The sequence below is a fragment of the Lemur catta genome, chromosome 9, assembly GCF_020740605.2.
Source record: "Lemur catta isolate mLemCat1 chromosome 9, mLemCat1.pri, whole genome shotgun sequence".
Taxonomy (NCBI): domain Eukaryota; kingdom Metazoa; phylum Chordata; class Mammalia; order Primates; family Lemuridae; genus Lemur; species Lemur catta.
In genome coordinates, this window is record NC_059136.1 from 85,112,555 (window position 1) to 85,137,132 (window position 24,578).

Genomic DNA, 24,578 nt, shown 5'->3' on the forward strand with positions numbered 1-24,578 from the left:
TTATTTATGTCAGATTATGTAACTGTCATCAATATAGTTATATAAGAATAGACTGGTATGGATTGTAAATTTTGATTAAGAAGCCATTTCTCAATTCATGCTACTTGGTTACAATGAGGAATAAATGCTTAGAAATAAATACATAAATCTATAAATACATTAACAAATTAAAATAAAGCAGATAATATCTCCCAGAAGAAAATACTGCCTATTTGGGATTCTAATTAGACTCAACTACAAAATTTAGAAAAGCACTTTGTCCAATTCCTCATGTATTACACTACATTAACACTACGACACTGATAACACCACCATAATAACTTTTAAAAAAACAAACAAGAAAAATAAGGATTAGTGTAACTAGGGAATGGTGATTAATTGGTTAACTGAGTATCACCAAAACTCTGGTTTAACTCCCATTGTTAAAAACCCCTTGAAAATGCACGGGTACACTCACATAATGAATAATTATCCAGCATCTCCAAAGTGTTTTATTTGTTGATAATTGAGGCTCATGCAATAGCAGGTTAGCAATAAACATTATTAAGTACAAACCTTCCTTGGAATTAGAAAATTTTATTCCAGTATCTTCACTCTGTTACTTAACTAGCTAACTGACCTTGAACCTTTCCAAGACTTAAATCCTTACTTATAAAATGGGGATGATAATAGTATTTATATGTCAAAATGCTGTTATATGATTAAATGAGATAATGCATGTAAATTTATTAATATAATAGAATGTCTGGCAGATGATAAGGGTGCAATCATTAGCTACTATTATTTTTGTTGTTATTAGTAGCGGGATGAAAAAGCCATCATCATAAACCCCAATTCTTAAGAAATACACTCTAAAAACTGAAGACATGTGACTTGAGAAAGTGTCTCCTAATGGTGAATGTCTGGATAAATACCTGTGAACAATATTTCACTAAAAAATGAGCTTTGGTTTAGTAAATCTACTCAATAAAGGTTTTGATGTACACTGTTTGTCATCCAAATGATGGGTTATTTTCAGTCATGTACATTTATTTCCCTTTCTTAAATGTAAGGTATGGCTGCTAAAGAACAAATATAAAATTAGATCTGGTCTTTTGGATTGAGATGCACTTGGTACTTTTCTTGTTCAACTATGAATTCCCTGAAGAATTTCAAGTAAGTATCTTGTAAAATTCTTTCAAGGACATTTTTCACATCACCAGACAGTAAAGCACACCATGAGGTTTACATTAAAAACTGTACTTCAAAGATGGTTATCCCTTGAAAGCTGGACTTAGGAACATACGAGGAAGAAATAAAATGAACGACAACATTTGGACTATTAAAAGAAAATCTAATGACGATATGGAAGCAGCTTTAAATTGTTCTGTGGATACTTACTGAAGATATGTTTTACTTTTGGAGACCAATATGCAAAAAGGGGGAATTTCCTTTTTTCAATAAACTATAAGCCCATGCTGCACTAAGTGCTACTGCCTTTCCATTTCATTACTAACTCTAGACAGTTTTGAAATCCCTATGTAAAGCCCTACATGGAAAGAGAAAGAAAGAAGTCGGTAATGAAACAAGAAGTTCAACAGTAGTCAGAATTTAGGAGCAATTCCAAGGTTAATTTTTTTAGATTGACATTAAGCATGCAAATATCTGAAAAAATTCCAGGTAAGACTAAAATATATACCAGGCCATTATAGGATAAGTGCCAAGAATTTATATAAGGATGATATATTATTAAGAATTATAGTTATAAATATGCATTTTTAAAAATCTCTCTAGTGAAGAACTTACATGAACGTATCTGTTGTAATTCAAAAGAAATTTCAATTAGAAATTCTGAAAAACCCTTAAGACAAGATGTCTTGAGATCATCTTGTACATTTCTTGCCCAGAGTCTGAGATCACCATTTTTCCATGGAACTCTGGTTCCTTTGAGAGGGAAATGGTATTTAGAGATCACAACTTGAATGCTAGGGCTGTTGATTGCTACTTATTTGTTATTGCTTTTAGGCATCTCCAGGAGAGAGTACTAGGAAATATGTACTGTTTGAAAAAGTAAAAAAAAATTATGATTCCATATTACATTTCCAAATCAAGTTGAAAATTACAGGATTTTTACTTAAAATCTGTGATTTTATATTTGTAGTATCTTTCTTCTTCTGTTTAAAATCTTGGTTCCCATGACATTAACATAACTATAAAATAACAACTCTATATAACTTACTATTGAATGTCATCTAAAATTTCTTTGCAGGTTTTTGTTTTTGTCCTTGGCATATATTCCATGAGGAGATATAGTCAATATCTTATTATTCTAATTATTAATTATTCTATGTGTTTACACCACCAATCAAAATACAGTTGGGTTTTTTTTTTTCAATTGTTAGAGATCACTTTTGTTACTACATTTTTAGTTTTGTTTTAAAATTGTTTAAAATGTATACATGGTTCCAAAGTCAAAGGTATAAACAAGATTTACTCAGGGACATTTAACTTCCACCCCTGTTGCCTTCCCTGGCCTCTCCCTCCAGTTTTATTAGTTTTTGATTTATTCTTTCATTATCTCCTTTTGAGTGACCCTACCCTTTCCTACACAAAAAATACACACTATACAAAAATCATCTACACATTGCTTTCTTTCACGTAACAATATATTCTGGACATCATTCCATAGCAATACATAAAAAGCTCTTTCATTCCCTTTTACAGATATACTGCACTTCAAAATTTTCAGTTGTTTCCAGTTTTTGCTATTAAAAATTGTGTCACAACCCCTAGTCTTGTATGTTCATCATTTCATATGCAGTTTATCTTTGGGATAGAGTCCTAGAAATGTGATTTCTTGGTCAAAGTAAAATGTATAGAGTTTTGCTAAATATTACCAAATTCCCCTCAACATGGATTGTACCACTTTGCATTCCCACCAGTAAAATATGAGAATGTCTATTTCCCCCCAAAAGCTTAACCAAACAGGCTTCTTACCCATCTTTGGATTTTTACATATGACTTAGATTTGATTTCCCCAATGTAGGGCTTTCCAAGATCTCTGTGACATACAATCTAGTTCACTATTGCTAAGTCATGACAATACACTCAGGATAGATTTCAAATGGCTCTTCAATAAAAATCAATTTTTAGTGTCAAATAATTAATTCATCAAAACATAAGCACCACAGGGCACTCAGTCTGCTATCTTGTCTTTAACAACGAAGCAGCAATGCTGTAGGTCTTTTACTTCTTTTCCTTCTTTCCTTGACAAAACAATTCTGTCTTAAGCATTCAGCAAAGGGCTCTACAGAACTCCAACCCAAGTTCAAGTCTCATATTATCACTAACATGCAGTTTGACTCTTCTTAATATCTTTCTGCCACTTCACATTAATTAATTCTCTCAGGCAACCATGCTGGACACTTCAGTTATCTCTCATTCTCTTCTTTATGTATCATTACCTAAGCAATCATCAAGATTTCTTACAGATTTTTCATTGAAGGAGCTTTTGCAAATGGCTCATTTTTAACCCTATCCACTCTAGTCCCCATGCTCATTATCTATTAATAATACCAGGACTGTTGGGAATATTTCCTTAACCAGGCTCCCATTCTCTGTTTGGTCTCTTGTTAGTTTCACATCATGTTACCACCTTGCTCAAGTATCACTAAGGCTGACATACTGCCCATAATGATGCTTTTCAACCTGTGCTCAAAGGAGATACTTTACTGCTGCACCAACAAAGCAGCTCTGTTTTTTATGTTTCATGTATTACATTTTCTATGTAATATTTTGATTGGGAAAAAAGTGTTCTGCTACAAAACCAAAACAAGAATACCTAGGCCACTGGCCTATAGAATATAATCTGGCTTTGTTGGCCAACTCAATTTCCTTTTGCTTCCTTTTATTAATAAATTCATGTCTTTAGTAATATTTTAAAACCTAGCATTTGCCTGGTACTATAAATCAACTTAAAAAAAGACAGTCCCCACCTTCATAAAATGTACAGCCTGCTACAGGAAAGATTAGCAATTATAATGAAATATGCTATATTCTCCCAAGAGAAAAAATTCTCTATATAACCAGGGAAGTAAGAACATTTTCCAATCCTGAGGTTCATAAAGTGTAAAGAATAAGAAGCCTCCAGTTGAGAGGGCTATAGGGGATGATTCAGCAGCCTCAGGGGAAAAAATAAGGTTTTAATTAAAGCAAGAATGTGAAAGAAATATGAAAAAGATGCAGGATAAAGAGCAGTTTGTTAATCATGGGCAGAATTCCACAGGACACAGTGAAAAGCTCTGGGAGGGAAAGGAATGGTATAAGGTCAGGCTGGAAAGAGAAATCACAATCAAGATAAGTGATTTGAGAGCTTTTATCCTGAGTAGTGACCAAGAAAGCAGACATGTAAGGTACCACAGATATAATGGGTTACAAGCAATTTGGGGGGGGGGGCAATCCATTCGGGAATCATCTGTGGCACAGAGCAAAATGACTCTTCCAATGGGATTCCCGGAGGATAAGGAGACTTCTCTCTTCCTGTAAGTAGCCACTTGTAACCTGGATTACTCTCTTGGATTCTAGGGCAAAGTTCCAGGCTTGAGGCCTCAGTCATAGAGGCACTAGATTCCTGAGACTTGTGTGTCAGCAGGCTCCCCAAGGGTGAGTAAGAGGGTATCTTTTTGGTATCTCATTCAGAGGCCTGTGGGTTGCTATGTTTACATAATGTTTATATGTTTATAATATTTAATGTTTAAAAAATGTTTCTGAACATAAAAATAAATACCCTTCCTGGCACTGTTTAAAGTTAGAAAAGTACTCCAATCTTACCCTTAATGATTGCTAAATTTATCTGAAGCAAAATTGCTTGAATTTAACTTCCAAATCTGCCATTTGCCATCTATATGTGACCCTGAACAAATTAATGAACCTAACTGTGCCTCAGTTTCCTTATCTATAAAATAATGACAACAATAATACCCACCTAATAGGGCTGTTGTAAGGATTGAATGAATTAAAACACACAAAGTGCTTAAAACAATGCCTGGTACACAGTAAGCATCTTGCTGAGGAATTATTTTCATAGAGCACGAGATCAATTAGTTTTTTTACAGTCCTGCACTACTATACAGTGCAATGAATATGTTAACTACTACTTCAAACTTCAACCATCCCTTAACGGCTGGTCTATGAAGTTACTGCTTACCTGGATCAAAATTATCACCAAATATTCTCTTGGCAGGAATCTTCAGGGCCATAGCAGGAAATTGTTTCTTTAACTAAAATTTTAAAAAATAATATTATATGAACTAATTTTTTAAGTTTCTAGTTATGCATGCACCAAAACCAAATATAATCTGATTTTAAAGAAAATCCATTATAAGACATACTTTTAAATATATGATCATCCAATGTATGATATTAAGCTGTACCAATAAAATACCACAGACTAATCATCCAATTTTGCCCCCATAAAACACTTAGTATCTGTGAGACCTAACATCTCTGTGCCTCAGTTTTCTTGCCTGTAAAATGGTGATAATTTTAGCAATTCTCTTACAGATTTGCCGTGAGACTTAAAGGAAATCATATGTTAAGTGCTTGAACTAGAACCTGGTGCACAAGTTCTGAATACATGTTACCCACCATTTATTACCTTAGGAGAAGATGTGATCTTTGTGAATAGATTAATGTTAGTTTTCTAAAAAAGCTGAATTTTGCTTTCAATACCCTCTGCTCTAGCCTTCTTCTTATTAATATTCTAAATACATTTCCATCAGATTTGCTTGTTCTCAGAGAAGGTAAACTTAGCCCTGAAGAAATTAAATTTTAAACAGTAAAGTTATAAAAATCGGTTATATTATTATATAAGCTTGATGTAAAAAATCCACATGCACATATAAAAACTACAGTTCTAACTACCAATTGACAGGAAATATACAAGGAATAGAAGAATGTATTAATCACTCTACACTATGGGCATTCTATCAGCAAAATCCAGACTGAAAAATCTGTTTAAAAAAAAAAAAAAGACCTTGGGTTTTTTTTCATAAAAAATTTGTACAGTAAAGAAAAAAGAGAGAGAGGGAAATTTAGTGCTTAAAAGACCAGCCTCATAAACACTAACTGGATATTTGATATTAAGGCATTACTGTTCATTTATTTTTAGATGTGGTAATGATTTTGTGTATTGTGTGTGTGTGCGTGTGTATGTGTGTGTATTTTTTTTTTTAAGAATCTTTATCTTTTAGGGATTTATACTAAAATATTTACAGATGAAATGACAGGATGCCTGAGATCTGTGTTAAAATTATGGTGGGCTGGCTAGCAATAGAGATGAAACAAGAATGGCCACGTATCTGTAATTATTGAAGGTGGATGGTACAGTAGCAGTATATTATTTTCTGTATTTGTACTAGGTCTGTCTACTTCTGTATGTGTTTGACAATTTCTATAATAAAAAGTTTAAAAATAGAAACTATAGTCATAAAAGACACATTTAAGCTGACAGTTAAAATGCTTATAGACTGGAAATTTTACTTTTTGTAAAAAAACGAATAGTGAAAGAATTTGTGATTTCAAACTTAGGGAAATCCAGGCCACATTTAACCTGGTTTCTGTAGTTTCGAAGAACACAACTGATAACATTTCGCTCTTTTATTTCTTTGCCTCTCACCACAGGAGGCAGAATTAGGAGTTATATAAAAAGACAGAGGTAGACACAGAAAATAATGAAGTAAGAAAAAGATGAAAAAAAAAAAAGGAAGAGAAATATAAGAGCAATGGGGGATCTCCACATGCCGAGTTTTTAGATGACACTCCCTACACTCTTTACTCTTATAAACAGTTCCACTAAAGATAACATGTTTAGATGGTCAGTCTAGCCTATAAAACATTTTAAGCAAAATACAGAAAGAAGTCTCAAATTTCAATTAGTAATTCTTTAAACAAAATTTGATCTTACCTAAGAAATTCATATAAACTGTGTGCATGTGAACTATTGTAATGTTATTTTTCCCTGAGCATAACCTAGGTATCCCAATGGGTATAGTCAGATTTGTACAATCCTCAAAAAAATGCTGAACATGTAGATAACAGGTATCCAAGAGGTTCCAACAGAACTAACAGTTCAACCCTCACTCAGCCTCCAATATAAACTGTTTTTTTAAAACCACTGAAAAATTATGGAAAGTATTCCCATGTACAAAGTATCACTTTGTTTGTTTCAAAAGTGTAACTTCAGCAGGGTGCAGTGGCTTACACGTGTAATCCTAGCACTTTGGGAGGCCAAGGCGGGAAGATCTCTTAAGGTCAGGAGTTTGAAACCAGCCTGATCAAGAGCAAGACCCTGTCTCTACTAAAAATAGAAAAAAAAATTAGCCAGGTATCATGGCACGCACCTGTAGCCCCAGCTACTTGGGAGGCTGAGGCAGGAGGATCGCTGGAGCCCAGGAGTTTGAGATTGCAGTGAGCTATGATCATGCCACTGCACTCTAGCCTGAGCTACCGAGCAAGATGCTGTCTCAAAAAAAAAAAAAAAAATTGTAACTTCAATTACAGTCAAAAAAGACTATCTCAATATCCTTTAAGAAATATTTAAAACTATACAGATTGAGCATCCCAAATCCAAAAATCTGAAATCTGAAATGCTCCAAAATCTGAAACTTTTTGAGTTCTCAAAAGAAATTGCTTACTGGAGCATTTCAGATTTCAAAATTTTGAATTTGGGATGCTCAACCAGCAAGTAAAATGCAAATATTCCAAAATCCAAATCACTTCTGGTCCCAAGCATTTTGGATAAGGGATACTCAACGTGTATATAGTAAGCTCAGTCGCATATGCATTAAAGAAAAACTAAAGAACAGAAGGAAATAATAAAATGTTAATAGTTATTTCTGAGTAGCAATATTATAACTGATTTTTAAGTTTAACCCAATTTTACTTTCCTATATTATCCAGATTTTCTAGTATATTAACTTTACATAGAAAAAAAATCATTTAAAAAATTATATTATCTTTAAAAGTTCAATTTCAACTAGCAAGTCATTTCAATATTATTTAGAATGAACACAGACAGTAAAATGCTAGATAAAGATGAATGAGAAGTCTAACTTTCATGATTTAGCAAAACACAGCAAGTTGTGTAGCTAGACATTGTTTGATTGATTCTGACCCGTTTAGAACTAATTTGTCTCTTAATTGATACATGCCTAACTTTCATATTTAAAAAAAACTCTTACAAATGATCACCCACAGACTTACATATATTTATCCTATTTTTAAAATCAAGAGACATGGTAAAGAAATGAAAATTTTACCCTCTTAAATATACAAGAGTTTTTCCAGAGGATGCTTAGTAATCTACCATTTTTTTTTTTTGCAGTCAACCGAATAGGTGTAAAATCTATCATTCTTTAAACAATGACACTGGGAGAGCCCTATGATTATATGAGAGCAGGAGGAATTTAAATTTGGGATTTGAGGCATATTTTTTTTCCTTAACTGAAGCAAAGCTTAGAACCCAGAGCTGTCTTAATAAGCTGGGGTTTTGTAACAACTAACTCAGGAGGCATTCTTTGGCTTCCATGCATAACCTTCAAGGCAGTACTCTCCACAAACACTGGCACCTGTGTGAGATCTGGCCTGATATATCACAACAACATTCTACAGGAGGTGCTCTTGTGGCCTACTATAGAAAGTTTGTACTATGTGCACTGCAAACACTACATTATGAATACTATTAATAGTTAATATCTGTGCTATGAATATATAAAAACAGGTTTTAATTATTTAAATAAATAGCTAATGGTCTCTCACTTCCAGGTAACTGTCAGAGCTTCTGAAAGTTAATACTCACTTCACTTGTGTTGAGATACTTAAAATGTGGAACCTAGGACTTACCTCTAACTAAGAGTGAAACTACGGAAGGAGGGTAGGCTCATGACAGACTTTCAAACATAAACCTTACAGGTTGGGCAATTTAACCAGAAATACCATGATGATTAATGATTATTAGAGGTAGGTAGAAAGAATTTATTTCTAATATTCTATGACATTAATATGTATTTTAAGCTGTTCATCTATTTCTCACATTTTCAATGGTTTATTTGGAACTGCTCAACGGTATATGTCCATCCTTTTTGTAAGCATTCCAAAATTAGGATACTTTTGAAAAATCTCTTACCCTTTTCTGCTTGTCTGATATCTATGAGTGTTAATTTAATCAAATAAATCTCTTGTATTTTGAGGTTTTCTCAGGTGTTTTTTTTTTAAATAGAAATCTTGTAAAATGACTATTACTTACAGTGTTATAAAGTTTATCAAACTCTGCATATCTCCTGAAGACAAACCATTCACTCCTACCCACTGAGACCAGAACTTTATAAACCTGTGAAAATAAAAAATAACATAATTAAACAAAATTTAATTGCAAAAAAACCCCACTAGCTATTTAAATATGTGAAACCTATTTTCATATTCACGAAACTGATATTAACATTAATGTCTATACATGATTCTCTAAGATACACAAGCATATCAACTAAAACACTTATTGTATCTTGGCAAAAGGTGATATTCTATTTTTAAAATGTTGCTGGGCACGGTGACTCATGCCTGTAATCCTAGCACTTTGGTAGACCAAGGCAGGAGGATCACTTGAGGCCAGGAGTTTGAGACCAGCTTCGGCAATAGTAAGATCCTGTCTCTACAAAATAAATTTTTTAAAAATTATAGCTGGACGTGGTGGTGCATATCTGTAGTCTCAGTTACTCAGGAGGCTGAGGCAAGAGGATCTCTTGAGCTCAGGAGTTTGACTTTGCAGTGAGCTATGATGACGCCACAGCACTCCAGCCTCAGCAACAGAATAAGACCTTGTCTCCAAAAACAAAAAAAAAAGTTACGAAATGTGCCTGTAATTTTCAAAGAGTAACACAGTGAACACCCATGTGCTCATTTCTTATATCTACTGAATTCTAACATTTTGCCATTCTTGCTTCAGTTTTTTTCCCAAGAATAAAATATTATAGATTCAATTGATGTCAATTTCCTCTCTTCTTCCTCAAACATAGTTACTACCTTGAAATTAAAAAGTATTTTTAAAAGTGATGCCTAGCACATAGTAAACACTCAATTATTAGTTCTCTTCCTTCCAGGTCATCTATTAAACACTATTTTTCAAATTAAAAACTTATCCTCAGATTTCTTAATTCTATCTTACATGTGTTTAGTATCTTCATATATATAATATCATATAATCATAAATAACCTATGAAGCAGAACAAATATTACAACCCTACTATCCATGATGAAATGATAGCACAAAAAGTTATGTAATTACTCAAGCTCACACTTAATAAAAAACATAAAACAGAGTAAAATCTAAACCTAACCCTTTATACACAAGAACCATTATCAAATCAACAACATTTATAATTCAGAATTAACCCTCATAATTCTTCACAGAGGTACTCTCAGAATATAATTCAACATACCAATGTTAAGAAAACAGTTTGGAACCCCACAGGTCTTATACCATTTCTAAAGGGAAAATAACAAGAATCCAGGTACATGAGGAAAGGCTGGCTGATGTATGGCTTGGGTTACCAATCTTACTACCTTACAGTGATGACTAGGTGAAAGAGATATGAGTTGCTTTGGGGTTCATGATACAACTGTCCACAGTCTGTTAGACAACTTAAAAGAAGAAACAAGATTTATTTCAGGTGCTCACTTCGGCAGCATATAAACTAAAATTGGAATGATACAGAGTAGATTAGCATGGCCCCTGCACAAGGATGACACGCAAATTCGTGAAGCGTTCCATATTTTTCACGCCTGTAATCCTAGCACTCTGGGAGGCCGAGGCGGGTGGATCCCTCGAGGTCAGGAGTTCAAGACCAGCCTGAGCAAGAGTGAGACCCCTGTCTCTACTAAAAATAGAAACAAATTAGCTGAACAACTGAAAATATATATAGAAAAAATTAGCCGGGCATGGTGGCGCATGCCTGTAATCCCAGCTACTTGGGAGGCTGAGGCAGTAGGACTGCTTAAGCCCAGGAGTTTGAGGTTGCTGTGAGCTAGGCTGACATCACGGCACTCTAGCCCCGGGCAACAGAGTGAGATTCTGTCTCAAAAAAAAAAAAAAAGATTTATTTCAGAAGACTGGCATACTAAAGTGTACACACTATCCCTTCCCATGAAAGATAGGTAACCTGCACTCACAAGTTCATAGTTAGATCATATTGTGAGGAAAGTAGCTCTCTGATATTGTATGTAATTTTATTACATGAATTTTGTAGTACTGTTTAAAATAGGATCACATTGGGTGGGTACAGTGGCTCACACCTGTAATTCTAGCAGTTTGGGAGGCCAAGACAGGAGGATTGCTTGAGGCCAGGAGTTTGAGACTAGCCTAGGCAACAGAGTCAGACGCTGTCTCTACAAACAATTTTAACAATTAGCCAGGCATGGTGGTGTGTGCCTGGAGTCCTAGCTACTTGGGAGGCTAAAGTGGGAGGATCACCTGAGTTCAGGAGTTCAAGGCTACAGTGAACGATGAAGATGCCACTGCACTCAAGCCTGGGTGACAGAGAGACCTTGTCTCTTAGGGAGAAGGTCATATTAACAGGCTGACCCACAGTTTCACTGAAAAGCCCTAGAATGTAAAGTTATCCTTCTGTGAGAGAGAGGATAAGGTCTCACCTGGAAGGTGAGGCAAAGACATTGGTATCAGTCACCTGGGCAAGGAATGCATCATTCAGATGCAGAGGAAAAGAGTGCTTGGGTACCCTACATGAGATGGGTAATCTGGCCCTTTGGGTCTTACCCAGGAAGGCACCAAGTTGTCTTAGAGGAAGCTGTCAGGTGAAAAATTTTAGAATTAGTTGTAAGATAATACACACCCCACATGGAGAAAGCGCAGAAGTGGAGGGCAAAGGAGTTTGCCAAGGTGCCACTGAAACTGACGAAGACTAGACAGCAGAGTTATCTCACACAGCACTCAGGAAACAGAACTGCTATAAGATAAAACACTTAGACTCATATGACTGAGTTTCTCTAATTCTTTGTGCTGACTTCCTGGTGAGAAGAGTGGGCCTTAGAAAGGTCAGATGGCCTCCCCTGGCTACCCAAGTGCAGCCAAGACTACAAGCAAGTCTAGGTTCCAGGTTGGAGCAGCTCTGCAGAATATATATTTACAGGAAATAAGATAAAGCTTTGTGAAGCTATGTTTCATAAACAAGTGCTTATTAAATAAGTTCTAATAAAAAACCAATAAGCAAAAACAAAAACTAATTAAATTCTTAAAAATACTTCCATTTGCCAAAAAAAAAAAAAAAAAACAACAGAAACACGATTTCACAGGAAGCAGTGTAATACTTATTACAATATGAAATGATCTTATACATATTTATATGAGTATTTCCTTATTGTCTGTCCTGCCCTGCTAAAATGCAAGTTCCTTGAGAGTGAGGACATGTCACTCTTGCTATCCACTACATCCCCAGTGCCTAGAACAGTGCCTGGCATAACACAGAAACTCACTGACAAATTTGTCAAGTGGAGTAAGTCAAGACATCCTAGAATGCAATGCATTTCTCTGATTGAAGTTTTCCAGTACAGAGCTATATAAAAGACACATGAGAACTAAAGTATAAAAACATTATCGAATACTCAGTGACACAATGTCTATTTTTTTTTCCACAATGTCTATTTTTGTTCCTAAGTATAACATAGGCATCTGGGCCTGTTGAGGCTGGACAGAGTCTGTGTTGGGTGGGGTGGGGTCCATCTGCGCGGACTAGAACCAAGTTTCTTAAGGACTGAGGACTGCATTGTATGGACCAGCAAATAACATGTGAACTAGTGCTGCTTTTCATTCAACAGCAATTCAACAAATATTTATCTGAACTTCTACTAAGGACTGGTAAAACAATAGTGAGGGAAGTCTTTCTGTCAAAAGACCTTGCATTCTAGTCAGGGAGAGCACACATAAATAAACACAAAATGTCAGGTGGTGATAACTGCTATTTAAAAATTAAATAGGGCAAGCAGGACAGAGAGTGAAAGGAGTAGGGTAGAGTGTGAAGGTACTATTTTATATAGGGTGGTCAGAAAAAGCTTCTCTAATAAGGCAACATTTGAGAATCTGAAGGAAGGAGATGAAAAAGGTGATCTGGATAGGGCCTCTGAGAAGTCAGGGCACAGCTAGGGAACAGCTGGGTAAGAGTGATGCCATAGGTTCTTCCCGACTCTCTCACAGAAGGCATGGAAATACCTCTACCCTGAAAAGTCAAAAGACACCTGACATAACCAGCTGCTGACATTTACTATGTGTGAACTTCCATCAAACTTAACAGGAGGTGATGTCCCTAAAGGAGAGAATGGCCCAAAAGTAAAAATAAGGAGAGGGAAGGAAGGACAACTTTCACACATTCTACTATTTCATCCAAGGTATATTAACCCTTGTTTACTTTCATTGTGATGGTGCTAAAAACTTGCTTGTATGAATGTGTAACAAATGCAGTTTAAGATATCCCTGCAATATAGAGGCTGAGGAGAGGAAAATGGCCAGACACACGTTGCAATTTCTCTGCTCTGGTCTTTGGTGCAGAGTATGGCAGGTGTGTTTGTTAAGACAGGAAACACGGGACAGAGAGGCTGTTTCCTGGCTCCTTGTCTGGGGCCTGGAGAGAAAGCCTGAGGGCACCCAGCCCCACCTAGTTAGGAAGCCAAAGGGTGCAATTTAACTCCTCAGCTTTCCTCAACTCCCATATGACATGGACTCTGAGTTGAAAGTCACTTGTCATAGGGCTCAACTGGCAGGGGCCAGGTGACCCCCTTATTGGAGGCTAGGGGTGGACTACGGAGCCAGGAGCAGCTTAGGGCATGTCAGAGCCTCAGGGGGCTGAGCCAGCATTGAGCCACCACAAGACCCTGGCCAACCAACAAAGAAGAGGTCAGTTAGTTCACAATGCCAGCGAAATGCCTAGGGCTGGATCAAGTCAACCACAGTCAGATATCTGCCAGACCAGCCATTCCACAGCTAGAACGGCAAAGATCTAGAGAGATGACAAGAATGTAAGAGCCTTCACCAGGCTGCCATGAGGTCATCACTGACTCAACAAACACTGTGAAAGGGACACCCCTCCTACTATAAACCATGATGCCAACCTGGAGGAGGAGGAATGTGTGTTCAAATAAGAGAAAGAGAGCAAAATTTAGATAGCTTGGGCATTTTAACCTAAAATAACTGTTTAAATTGTTAGCTCAAACTAAGTGTTAAACAGAATTGGGTTAAATGAATTTCTTCATATTCGTCAGTTAAGGGGGTCAGGGAACATACACGGAAGACCAAATCAGCTACAGACAAGATAAATGACATTTTTTCAGGGTAAAGAGAGCAGATCTCTGTATATATTAACTGGATTATTGGAACTAAATACAATATTGTATATTTCACTACATTAATTAGAAAAGTAACTATTTTCCAATAACAGTCACTGATACACTGATTAAGCAAATATTCATGTGTTTACTCTTTATAAAGCCCTATGATGATTAACAAATAAAACTTGAAATGGGGTTTGCTTTTAAGGTGAAAAAAAGATAAAATACTGGATTAAAGATTTTTTTAACTGAGGCAGAAAATGATGGCATAAGGAAGACACTATAATAATTTCAGGAGAATGTTCTTGACATGGGATCAATGACTTCAAGCGTCCATTAACCCCTGACAGTGCATGCAAAATTTTAGTGTGTGTGTAAATCCATATGTATGCACATGTATATTTTCTGGTTAGAGGATTAATCAAATGGTTTCATGAAATTCTCCAAGAAGATAGATAAAAAGGCAAAAATCTGAACTAAAAAAGGAAAATTTATTCTATTACAGGGCCCAGGGAAGACTTTGTGGGGGAAATATCATTTGGAAGAAGTAAAATCTGGATATGTGGTGATGGGGGAATGGGTGTTCTAGGTTAGGAAAGAAAAGCAGAAATCGAAATAGTCTCTATATTCATTTTTCCCACATGCTTTATGTTACATACTTACAGTAAACCTCTTCTTTTTCTCTCTGTGTTCATCAGAGCTGGGAATGCTTACACTTGGGCAGCTTTCCTTGTAGTCCATGGTATACTCTCGTTGAATTTAATGCCTCAAAAGGACACCAAAAAATGAGTCCGAAGAAATAGTCAGCAGGGGATAAACCCAATTAACTAATCCGAAACATAAAACCTCTTGAAGTAATGTTCAAATTCCATCATGCAACCTTAACCAACAGGAAAAAAAAAAAAAAGAATTGATTAGCAAAACAATTTTTTAAAATACTATGCTTTGTCGTTCCTGTGCCTAGGACCCATTTTATGTTTATTCCAGCAGAAATTTACTTTTGTTCGTAAGTCTCAATCCACATTAGAGACTTAGTTTGTTATGTTCCTATCACTAAACCACAATCAAAACATTTACATCCCATCTACCTTCCTTACTACTAGTAAATTCTGTGAGCTTATACACCACAGTTCACGTGGACCTAGGGCTAACACTCACCTAAAAAGCTCTAGTTGGATGTGGTTTTCAGACTTGTGGAGTTTGCCGAACAATTCAGATTACAATCTCACACAGTAGGTAACTACTGACCCCTGTTTTACAAATGAAGCAACTGAGACACAAAGAGGTTAAATAATTTATGCCTCCAGGATATGAACCCAAGCGGTGTGGCTCCATAGTACTGACTCTTAACCACTGTACTATGTGCGTTTTAACACCTGTGGATGATTCTTATGCAAGGAACCCCTGGTCACAGACATTATCTTCATACAGAAGAAATGCAGTATGTTAATATCATTCCACCCATGAACAAGGGGTATGAGATGTCACACTGATGTCACCTTTGCTACACACAGCAGCCCATACTCTCTGCTGACACCAAGTAATACTTTTCAAAGGGTCAGTTTGCCTGGGTAATTTTCCTTGATGATTTGTTCCAGGAAATCACTCTAACAAATCTGACCACTGTAAATGTCAGCTTATAACCTTATTCAGGTACAGTGAGTTTTAACTGACTAGATGGTGCTTCCTTTGAAATGATTCAAAACTTATCTTGTTGAATTTGCTGCTGGAAATTCATTCAAGAAGGATTTATATGTAGCTGAATTTGTGGTTACAAAATATAGAAATGTAACTGGCTCACTCCTAAATGCAGAGTGAAGCATTTATCTGTAAAAGTTACAGCACCTTAAAGGGCCACAACAGTAGCTGCTTTGGCCCCAGTTAGACCAGGGCAGCATCTGACCAGGGCCCTGACCTCCTGTCACAGCTTAGGCATGAGAGCAGGCAGAACCCATGGCCCTTCTAAGGCCAACTGGCCCTGTCCAGGAGCCTCAGAACCCACATCAGCCCATCCTTCTCCACTGTCACACAGAGTGTAAAGGTTATGAGCTCCATTTTCCACGCCTCTCCCTTGAGACAGTGGGACTTAGAGGGTGGTAAAGCCCACTGGTACTTCCCTTCCCTTTGGAAGAAACAGTAAGATATCACATTAAGTGGCATCAGGAATAAAGAAGAGGAAAGAGCTGGTAGGCAGGACAAGTTGTTTATACAAGGTGCCCAGGGGACATCTAAGGGTACACGCACAGTAGGCAGTTAGGTATAGAAGCCTACACTCGAGGTGCTCACTCAAACCTGGGCTAGAGGTTCCAATTTGGCAACTGTGCTAGATAATCTCCATTTATGCTGCCAGATTCACTCTTTCCCACCTGCCACATGAGAAGGCTGACCTCTATGGACTGCTCCCCACCTCCTTATCCTTGGCTTCTGGCTGGGTTCAGGCAATGCCAGGCACTAGCAGATTAGAGGGTAGGAGGAGCAAGATGCTAAGGTATTTATTCCCCCTGGTCCCTTTCTGACACAAGTGGTTTCTCTGCCTAAGGCCACAGTTCCTACCAGGCAACCCTTCTCTCACAGCTACAGGTGAAGCTTCCTGACTTTGTTAGTAAAGAGGGTGCTTCATCATGCCTTGCTGGTTCCCATAACCCTGCCCACAACATCTTAGTAAACATTCCCTTTGTTTGACTCCCTTCAATCACTTTTGAGTGTGCCATATACCATATGACTGATGCAGTTAATGGGCACCAAGAATGACCCCAGAAAACACAGCCTCAAAAATGGGATGCATATTTGCTAAGTGCCCTGACAACCTTCCTATAGAGGTAGGGGATGGCACACAGTGACATCATGGTCACTCAAACTACCTCCTGTGCATGGTGTCTCAGGATGGAATGCAGCTGGAGGGCAGGGTGTGTGAAGTCCAAGTGGCTGATGAAAACACGACTTCAGAGATTGTAACAGGGACTGGGGCTGCTTCTGGCTGTCCTTGAGAATGTGCACAAAGCAAATGACAAACTGTAAGCTGTGAATTTCCAAATAGATGGGTGGAAAATCTACAGCTGTTTTAAAGAGTGTTTTATCTCTTATAGTTGCCGAGCTGATAGGACTAAGGATCAAGCCCAAGGTTTGATGGTAAGGGTTGCAGACCCAACTAAACATGCAACCCTGCAAAGTCTTGTGTGCTAACATAGGGCACTGGCTGAAAAGGAGAATGATGCTGAATCACAGATGCAGGCACATGGGTAGACACAGATGAGACTAAGAACACTGAACCCCAAATTCAGCTGAACTTCCCTCCTGAAAGCAGCTACCTACACCCTATTAAGGAGACACAGCCTCCCAATGCCCGCACCACCAATAAAACCCTTTCAAGTTGTTTCACAAGTGGGTGCCAATTCTCTTCACCACCTACTCCCACCACCCTTCATTACCTCATAACCCAAAAGAGCCCAGAAAGAAGCTCAAAGCCTACTCTGGGAGAAGACTGCCTTTATACCAAAACATTTGCAGAATCTCAACAATTTTTACCAGCAAGAGTCTGGGGAGCACATACAGGAGTATACTCAAACCAAAGAGGACTAAATGTAAGATTACTTTAAGCAGCCACGGTACATACTGTTGATCTTTCTCCAAGCCCTTTCCAAGAGGGACCTGAAGCAATTCCCAAGGGTAACTGTCCATTGTAGAAAGGGAAATACATAATCCTCCTAAGGGTTACTGGATACAAGCTCTGAACTGACACTAATCCCTGGAGACCCAAAATGTGGTCCCCCAGTTGGAGTGAGACTTCCAAAGGTAAGAGATGAAGTCCGCCCTAGTGTCTCACAGTGAGTTCAATGGGACCATAGGGTCATCCTGTGCTTATTTCCCTAGTCCTCGAATTTTAGTGGAAATAGATATACATAATAACTGGCCAAATGAGCACATTGGTTCCCTGTCCTATGTCATCAAAACTATGATGGGAGAAAAGGCCATGAAGAAGCCCTGGAACAGTCTCCCCTTCCCCCTCTAAGAAGTAACCCAAAACTATATCATATCCATGGGAGAAGCTCAGAAATCTGTACAATTATCAAAAATTTAAAGGATGCAGGGATGTTAAATTCTATTATATCTCCATTTAACTTGCCCATTTGCCTGGACCAACACTAGAAAGATCTTAGAACATGACTATGGATTACCACAAATTTAATCAGATGGTGATGCCAGTTATAGGTACGATTCTAAATGTGATGATTTTTGCTGGTAGAAATTAGCATAACCTGGTATCTGGTATATGACTATTGACCTGGCAAATGCTTTCTTTTCTATCACTGTCAGTAAGAACAATGAGAAGCAATTTGCCATGAAGTGGCAGAAGCAACAGTACATCCTCATTGTCTTACTTGAGGTCTATGTCTACATCGTCATAATATAGCCTTGGAAGGACCTTGATAGCCCACAGATCACCCCACTGGTCCATCACATTGATGGCATTACCTTAAATGGACTTGATGAACAAAACGTAGCAAGCACCCTGGACAACTGTGTGAGATACACAAGCAAACCAGAGGATGGGAGAAAAAACCCACTGAAGTTCAGGGATCTGCCACATTGATGTTTTCTAGGGTTCTACTGGTCTGAGACAGGATATCCCATCTCAAGTGAGAGAAATTACTACACCTTGTACCCACTTCCACTGAGGAGGCAAAAGAACTGGTGAGCTTCGTATTTGGATATGCTGTTCTGACCCATTTACTGGGTAACCCATAAGGCTGCCAGTTTTTATTGAAGCTTGTTCCAAGAGAAGGTTCTACGGCAATGAAAGCAGCCCTAACTCTTGAGCCTATGCCTCAGCACACCTAGCAGTACTGGAAATGACATGGCAGACAGGAATGGGTTAAGGAGCCTTTGAGAAGCACCAAGAAAAGAATAAGAGTTGTAGACTCCTTAGGGTTTGCCAGCAACTACTGTCTATTTGGTTCCTGGCTTGCTACTTGGCCCATATAGAGATTAGTATGGAAAATCAAGAGACTATGTAACAAGGCCCAACATGAACAGAATATTATCTCATTCATTGAATCACATAACTGCACATGTACAGCAACATTCTACTTGGTACAGCAAAAGCAAGATTGGGCTGGGTGCAGTGGCACACACCTGTAGTAGTCTCAGCTACTCACGAGGCTAATGCGGGAGGATTACTTGAGCCCAGGAGTTCTGGGCTATCGTGCACTATGGCAATCAGGTGTCTGCACTAAGTCCAATGTCAACATGGTGACCTCCTGGCAGTGGGGGACCACCATGTTGCCTAAGAACGGGTGAATATGTGAATAGACCCAGGTCAGAAACAGAGCAGGTCAAAACTCTTGTGCTGATCAGTTGTGGGATCATGCCTGTGCATAGCCACTGCACTCCAGCCTGGGTGACATAGTGAGACCCCATCTCTAAAAAAAAAAGCAAGACTAGGCCTTAGCACATCTGGATGGCACAAGAAATTGCAGGGATTGGTAGCACAGACTCGCCAGGTACTTGCTCCTCCCTCTCTCTAAACCCACACTCAAGGCTTATGGGAAGGATCCTAAGGTCAGTTAGCAGAGGAGGAAACAGTCATGCTTGTTTATCGATGGACATATACAGTGTGCTGGCACTGGCCGAAAGTGAGAGAAGGCAGCCCCACTGAGGGATGGGCCCAAAAGAGACTAGTGAAGGAACAGTGAGCAGAATTCTGAGCAGCATATGTGGTTGCTCACCTTCATGTAAGGAGAGACGCCAAAGGGACACAGTAATAATGACGATGGGCAACGGCTAATGGATGGCTTGCTGGTCAGGGACTTGGAAAGAACAAGATTGGAAAATTCATTTTTTTCAAAAAAGGGAAGTTTGCAGAAGTATGTATGTCAACCTTTCACCATGGCACACAATGTGAACACATTTGTGTCCCAAATACGCCCACTACAGAGAAGCTCTCAATACTCAGGTGGTCAAGATAATCTGTATTAGGGATGTCAGTAGTCCTCCTTCCCAATCACCTCATTGCTTGTTCATGGACCCATGACAAAGTGGCCAAAGCAGTAGGGTTGGAGGTTATATAGAGGCTCAACAATATGGCCTCCCTCTCACCAAGACCAATCCAACTACTGCCAGTGCCAAGTGCCCAGCTTCAACACCAAAGACCAAAACCAAGCTCCCTTATGGCACCATCCTACAGGGGATGGATCAGACAGCCACCAGAGGGAAGAATCATCCTCACAAAAGCCAGATTTGCCTTCCCTGCCTGAAATGCTTCTGCCAGAACAACCATTCTTGGTTACAGTATATCTTGTTCATTGTCACAGAATCCTATACAAAATCACATCAGATCAAGGAACGCATTCAGGGCAAAGAAGTATGGCAACAGGCTCATTACCACAGAAATCACTAGTCTTACCTTGCATCCTTTCACCTAGAAGCAGATGCTTGACAGAGAGCAGTGGAATGGCTACAGAAGGTTCAGCTATGGCACCTGCTAGGAGACAACACCCTGTGACACTTGGAGCTGGACTCTAAGATATAGTATACATCCCATACCAGCAGCTGACATATGGTGCTCTCTCTCATATAGCCACAATTACTTCTAATAATCCCTTAAGGAATTTTTGCTTCCCACTGCAACCTTGAGTTTGGTAAAGGAATGCTTCCACCAAGGAACAGTCTAGTTCTATTAAACTGGAAACTAAGACTACCCCCTCATCATTTTTGGCTCATCAATGGACCAATAGTAAGAAAGCAGTAACTATCCTAGTGAGATGATTGATCTGGATTTCTAGGAAATTGAACCAGGATGCCTCCATACAATGGAAGAAGGAAGATTATGTCTGGAATGAAGGAAATTCACTACGGCATGTCCAATGGTACTGGTGAATGAGAAACTATGTCAATCCAATAAAGATGGCACTACTAAGAACTTGGACCCTATGGGAACAAAGGTTTGGGTCATCCTACCAGCGAACAACTTCGGCCAGCCAAGGTACTGGCAGAGGGTAAACGAAAGAAAAACTAAGTACCAGAAGAAAAAAGGTATGATTATCAACTTGGGGCATAAAACTAACTACAGATGCAGAAATTATAGCAGTTTTATTTTAATTTTCTTCTGTTACCTTATATGAAAACCACTGGTTGCTATGGTCTGAATGCTTTATCCCTCCAAAATTCATGTTGAAACCTAGTCACCAATGTAATGGTGTTGGTAGGTGGGCCTTTGGGAAGTGGATAGGTCATAAGGTGATGCCCTCATGAATAGGATTAGTGTCTTTATAAAAGAGGCCCCAGAGAGGTGCCTTGTTTCTTCCCCCAGGTGAAGACACAGCTAGAAAGCACTACTTCTGAACCAGGAAATGGACCCTCACCAGACACTGACTCTGCCAGCACCTTGATCTTGGACTTCCCAGCCTCCAGAACTGTGAGAAATAAATTTCTGTTGCCTATAAGCCACCTAGTTTATGGTATTTTGCTGTAGCAGCCTAAAAGGACTAAGACACTGGTATTGGTTCTAGGGGGTGCATGAATGACCTACATGCAATGACTGATAGAACCTTGTGTTTCCCCTGTGTTAGGAACAGGAGTTTTATACCCAAAGGATAAGAGAAAATACTAAGGAACACAAACGAGAGGACTGTGCTGGATATTCTCTATTTGCCTTTCTAGATCCATCTCCACCCTGCTCTGCACCCCAGGACAGGCTCCTTTTGTCCTCTAGCTGTTGGATGATTTCAGCAAGAAAGAGGCACTGGCAGGCTATGGGGTGGGAAGAAAGGGATTGGGACATGTATTTCCTCATCCTGTTCCTTTCTGGAAGGCTATGGATTGGGAGTTGCTACGTTCCTCGCTAAAGTCATAGCTCCTGTCAGGCAATCCTCTCTCTTGTGACTACAACTCCTATGGGATGAAATGCTACAATTCTCTACCACGAGTCCTTGGACAAATTTAAATGATCTGAGCCCTAGTTTCCTAATCTAGAAAATGGAGTTAGCAACACTGACTTCATATGGTTGCTTTAAGGATTCAAGATAGTTATAGAAAGGTGGTTCACACCTGTAATCCTAACACTCTGGGAGGCTAAGGTGGAAGGATCATTTGAACTCAGGAGTTTGAAACTGGCCTGAGCAAGAGCAAGACTCCATCTCTACAAAAAAATAAAAAAATTAGCCAGGCATGGTGATGCGTGTCTGTAGTACCAGCTACTCAGGAGGCTGAGACAGGAGGATCACTTGAGCCCAGGAGTTTCAGGCTGCAGTGACTTATGATGACGCCACTTCACTTAACCCAGGGCAACAGAGCAAGACTGTCTCAAAAAAAAAAAAAAAATTGGATCTCTTAGGAAGGTTCATAGGTATGTAGGGCTTTTCCAGCGGGGGAAAGAAAAAGGATCTGCCTTCACTCTCCTGGAGAGCCAGAAGATAACCCTGCAGATTGGTTCTCAGGGGCAGTTGGCTTGCTGGGGGTAGGTCACATGGCTCCAATGAGACTAAGTTCATTAGATGCTAACCAAGAATAGAAGCACTAAGCTTACTATCCAGCTCATTAACCAACTCAGGCAAGACAGAAAGAAATGGCTGTGATGACAGTAGAACTTTCAGAGGCCAGCCAAACCTTAGGAGAGACAGTAAATTTGCAAGGGTAATATAACACCTAGTAAATACCATGATGATTCTCATCTGGGAGTGATTTTGCCCCCTAAAGGATATCTGGCAATGTCTCAGACAGTTTTGGTCATCAGAACTTGCGGCGTCAGAGGTGATACTAAGCATCTACAATGCGCAGGACTGCCCCTACAACAAAACATTATCTGGCCCCAAATGTCAATAGTGCTGAGGCTGAGAAACTAACGTGTATTGAGTACTAATGCCAGGACTGTTTTAAGTGCTCACATCTAACACATCAATGAATCTTCATAGCTACCCCTGAGGTAATGTTATCTCTATTTTACAGTTGAAGAAGAAACCTAAGCGATGAAGAATACTTCCACATGGCCACACAGCTGTGGGTGACAGTACTCTGACCTGAGCCCAGCTCACACAACTTGTCCCTCGATTTCTTATGTTATGTTGCATGTGTCCTCTTCTAAATCATCTTTGGAAATACAGAATTAAAGAGAAAGAGAGCACTAAGTATCCACTAGGCAATAAAGTTAGAGAAAGAAAGCCACACACAGGAAAAGCAGACATCTGATTCTGCCACCAGGAGGGGTCAAAGCCTGGACAACACTATGTCAGGAGTGGCCCCTGCCTTCCCATTCTTAAAACACCACACGTAAACATCTAAACCAGAGCTTGGTACAGAGCAGGCTCTGGAGGTTGCTCCATCACAAGGACAACCAATAAATTATGAAAGCAAGAGGAAATAAGAAACGATGCTATCAAGGATATGGTTTTTAGGAAAGGAGAAAAAGTTTATCTTTTAAAAAAAATTCATAGACTTAAAATTTTTTTCTTTGAGGGCTGTAAAAAGTAACAGTACGGGTGAAACACCATGATAGAAAACTGCCCCAAATTCTTATGTTAGAATTTTGTTGATCCAAAAACTGCCTAAAAATAGATGGACATCAAAGCTTTTTTTTTCCTAAAGCATTTTTCCCCCATCATTGTGTCCATCTTTTTGTCCATTATATGCTAATTACTGTCCTAGATCTTGCCCATCTTTGTTTCAGAGGAGCCAAAAAATATTTTTTTATGAAAGGGTCAAAGATTCTTTTACCCCTAAAAAATAAGCACAGTTTCTAAAACTCATTTCCTTTACACATCATAAAGACTATTTAATATTGACTGGGGGACCCTACCCAGCTAGGAAGGTAGATACATTCATAAGTATCAGTATCCACTCTTAACTAATATAGCAGGGAGAGAGGGTCAGGGATTCACACTAAGGCCTAAAGAAAATAAGAACAAGCCTGTCCCAAAAGGAGGGAATTAGGTCTGGAAGAGCTACACAGGGGGACAAAGAACAGCAGGAACTCTCATTCACTGCTGGTGGGAATGCAAAATGGTACAGCTACTCTGGAAGGCAGTTTTTGGTTTCTTACGAAACTAAACATATTCTTACCATACAATCCAGCAATCATGCTCCTTAGTGTTTAACCCAAAGGAGTTAAAAACTTATGTCTACACAAAAACCTGCACAGGGATGTGTATAGAAACTTTATTCATAACCGCCAAAACTTGGAAGCAACCAAGATGCCTTTCTGTAGGTGAATAGGTTAA

General features: G+C 38.7%; 1 protein-coding gene and 1 non-coding gene across 4 annotated transcripts in view; one reads left to right on the forward strand and one right to left on the reverse strand.

The window, feature by feature from the left end:
• LOC123644474 (serine/threonine-protein kinase Sgk3) overlaps nt 1-24,578 on the reverse strand; it is a 123,156-nt gene that overhangs the window by 40,138 nt on the left and 58,440 nt on the right. For all 3 annotated transcript variants that reach the window (XM_045560564.1, XM_045560565.1, XM_045560563.1), the window contains exons 2-4: nt 15,031-15,247; nt 9,284-9,367; nt 5,186-5,258 (exon numbers count right to left, since the gene is read on the reverse strand). In XM_045560564.1, coding sequence (XP_045416520.1) covers nt 5,186-5,258; nt 9,284-9,367; nt 15,031-15,108 — 235 coding nt within the window. In that variant the 5' untranslated portion in view covers nt 15,109-15,247. The remainder of the gene's footprint in view (nt 1-5,185; nt 5,259-9,283; nt 9,368-15,030; nt 15,248-24,578) is intronic.
• On the forward strand, nt 10,704-10,810 carry LOC123645295. Its single transcript, XR_006737488.1, has one exon. It is a non-coding gene; the product is annotated as a U6 spliceosomal RNA (small nuclear RNA).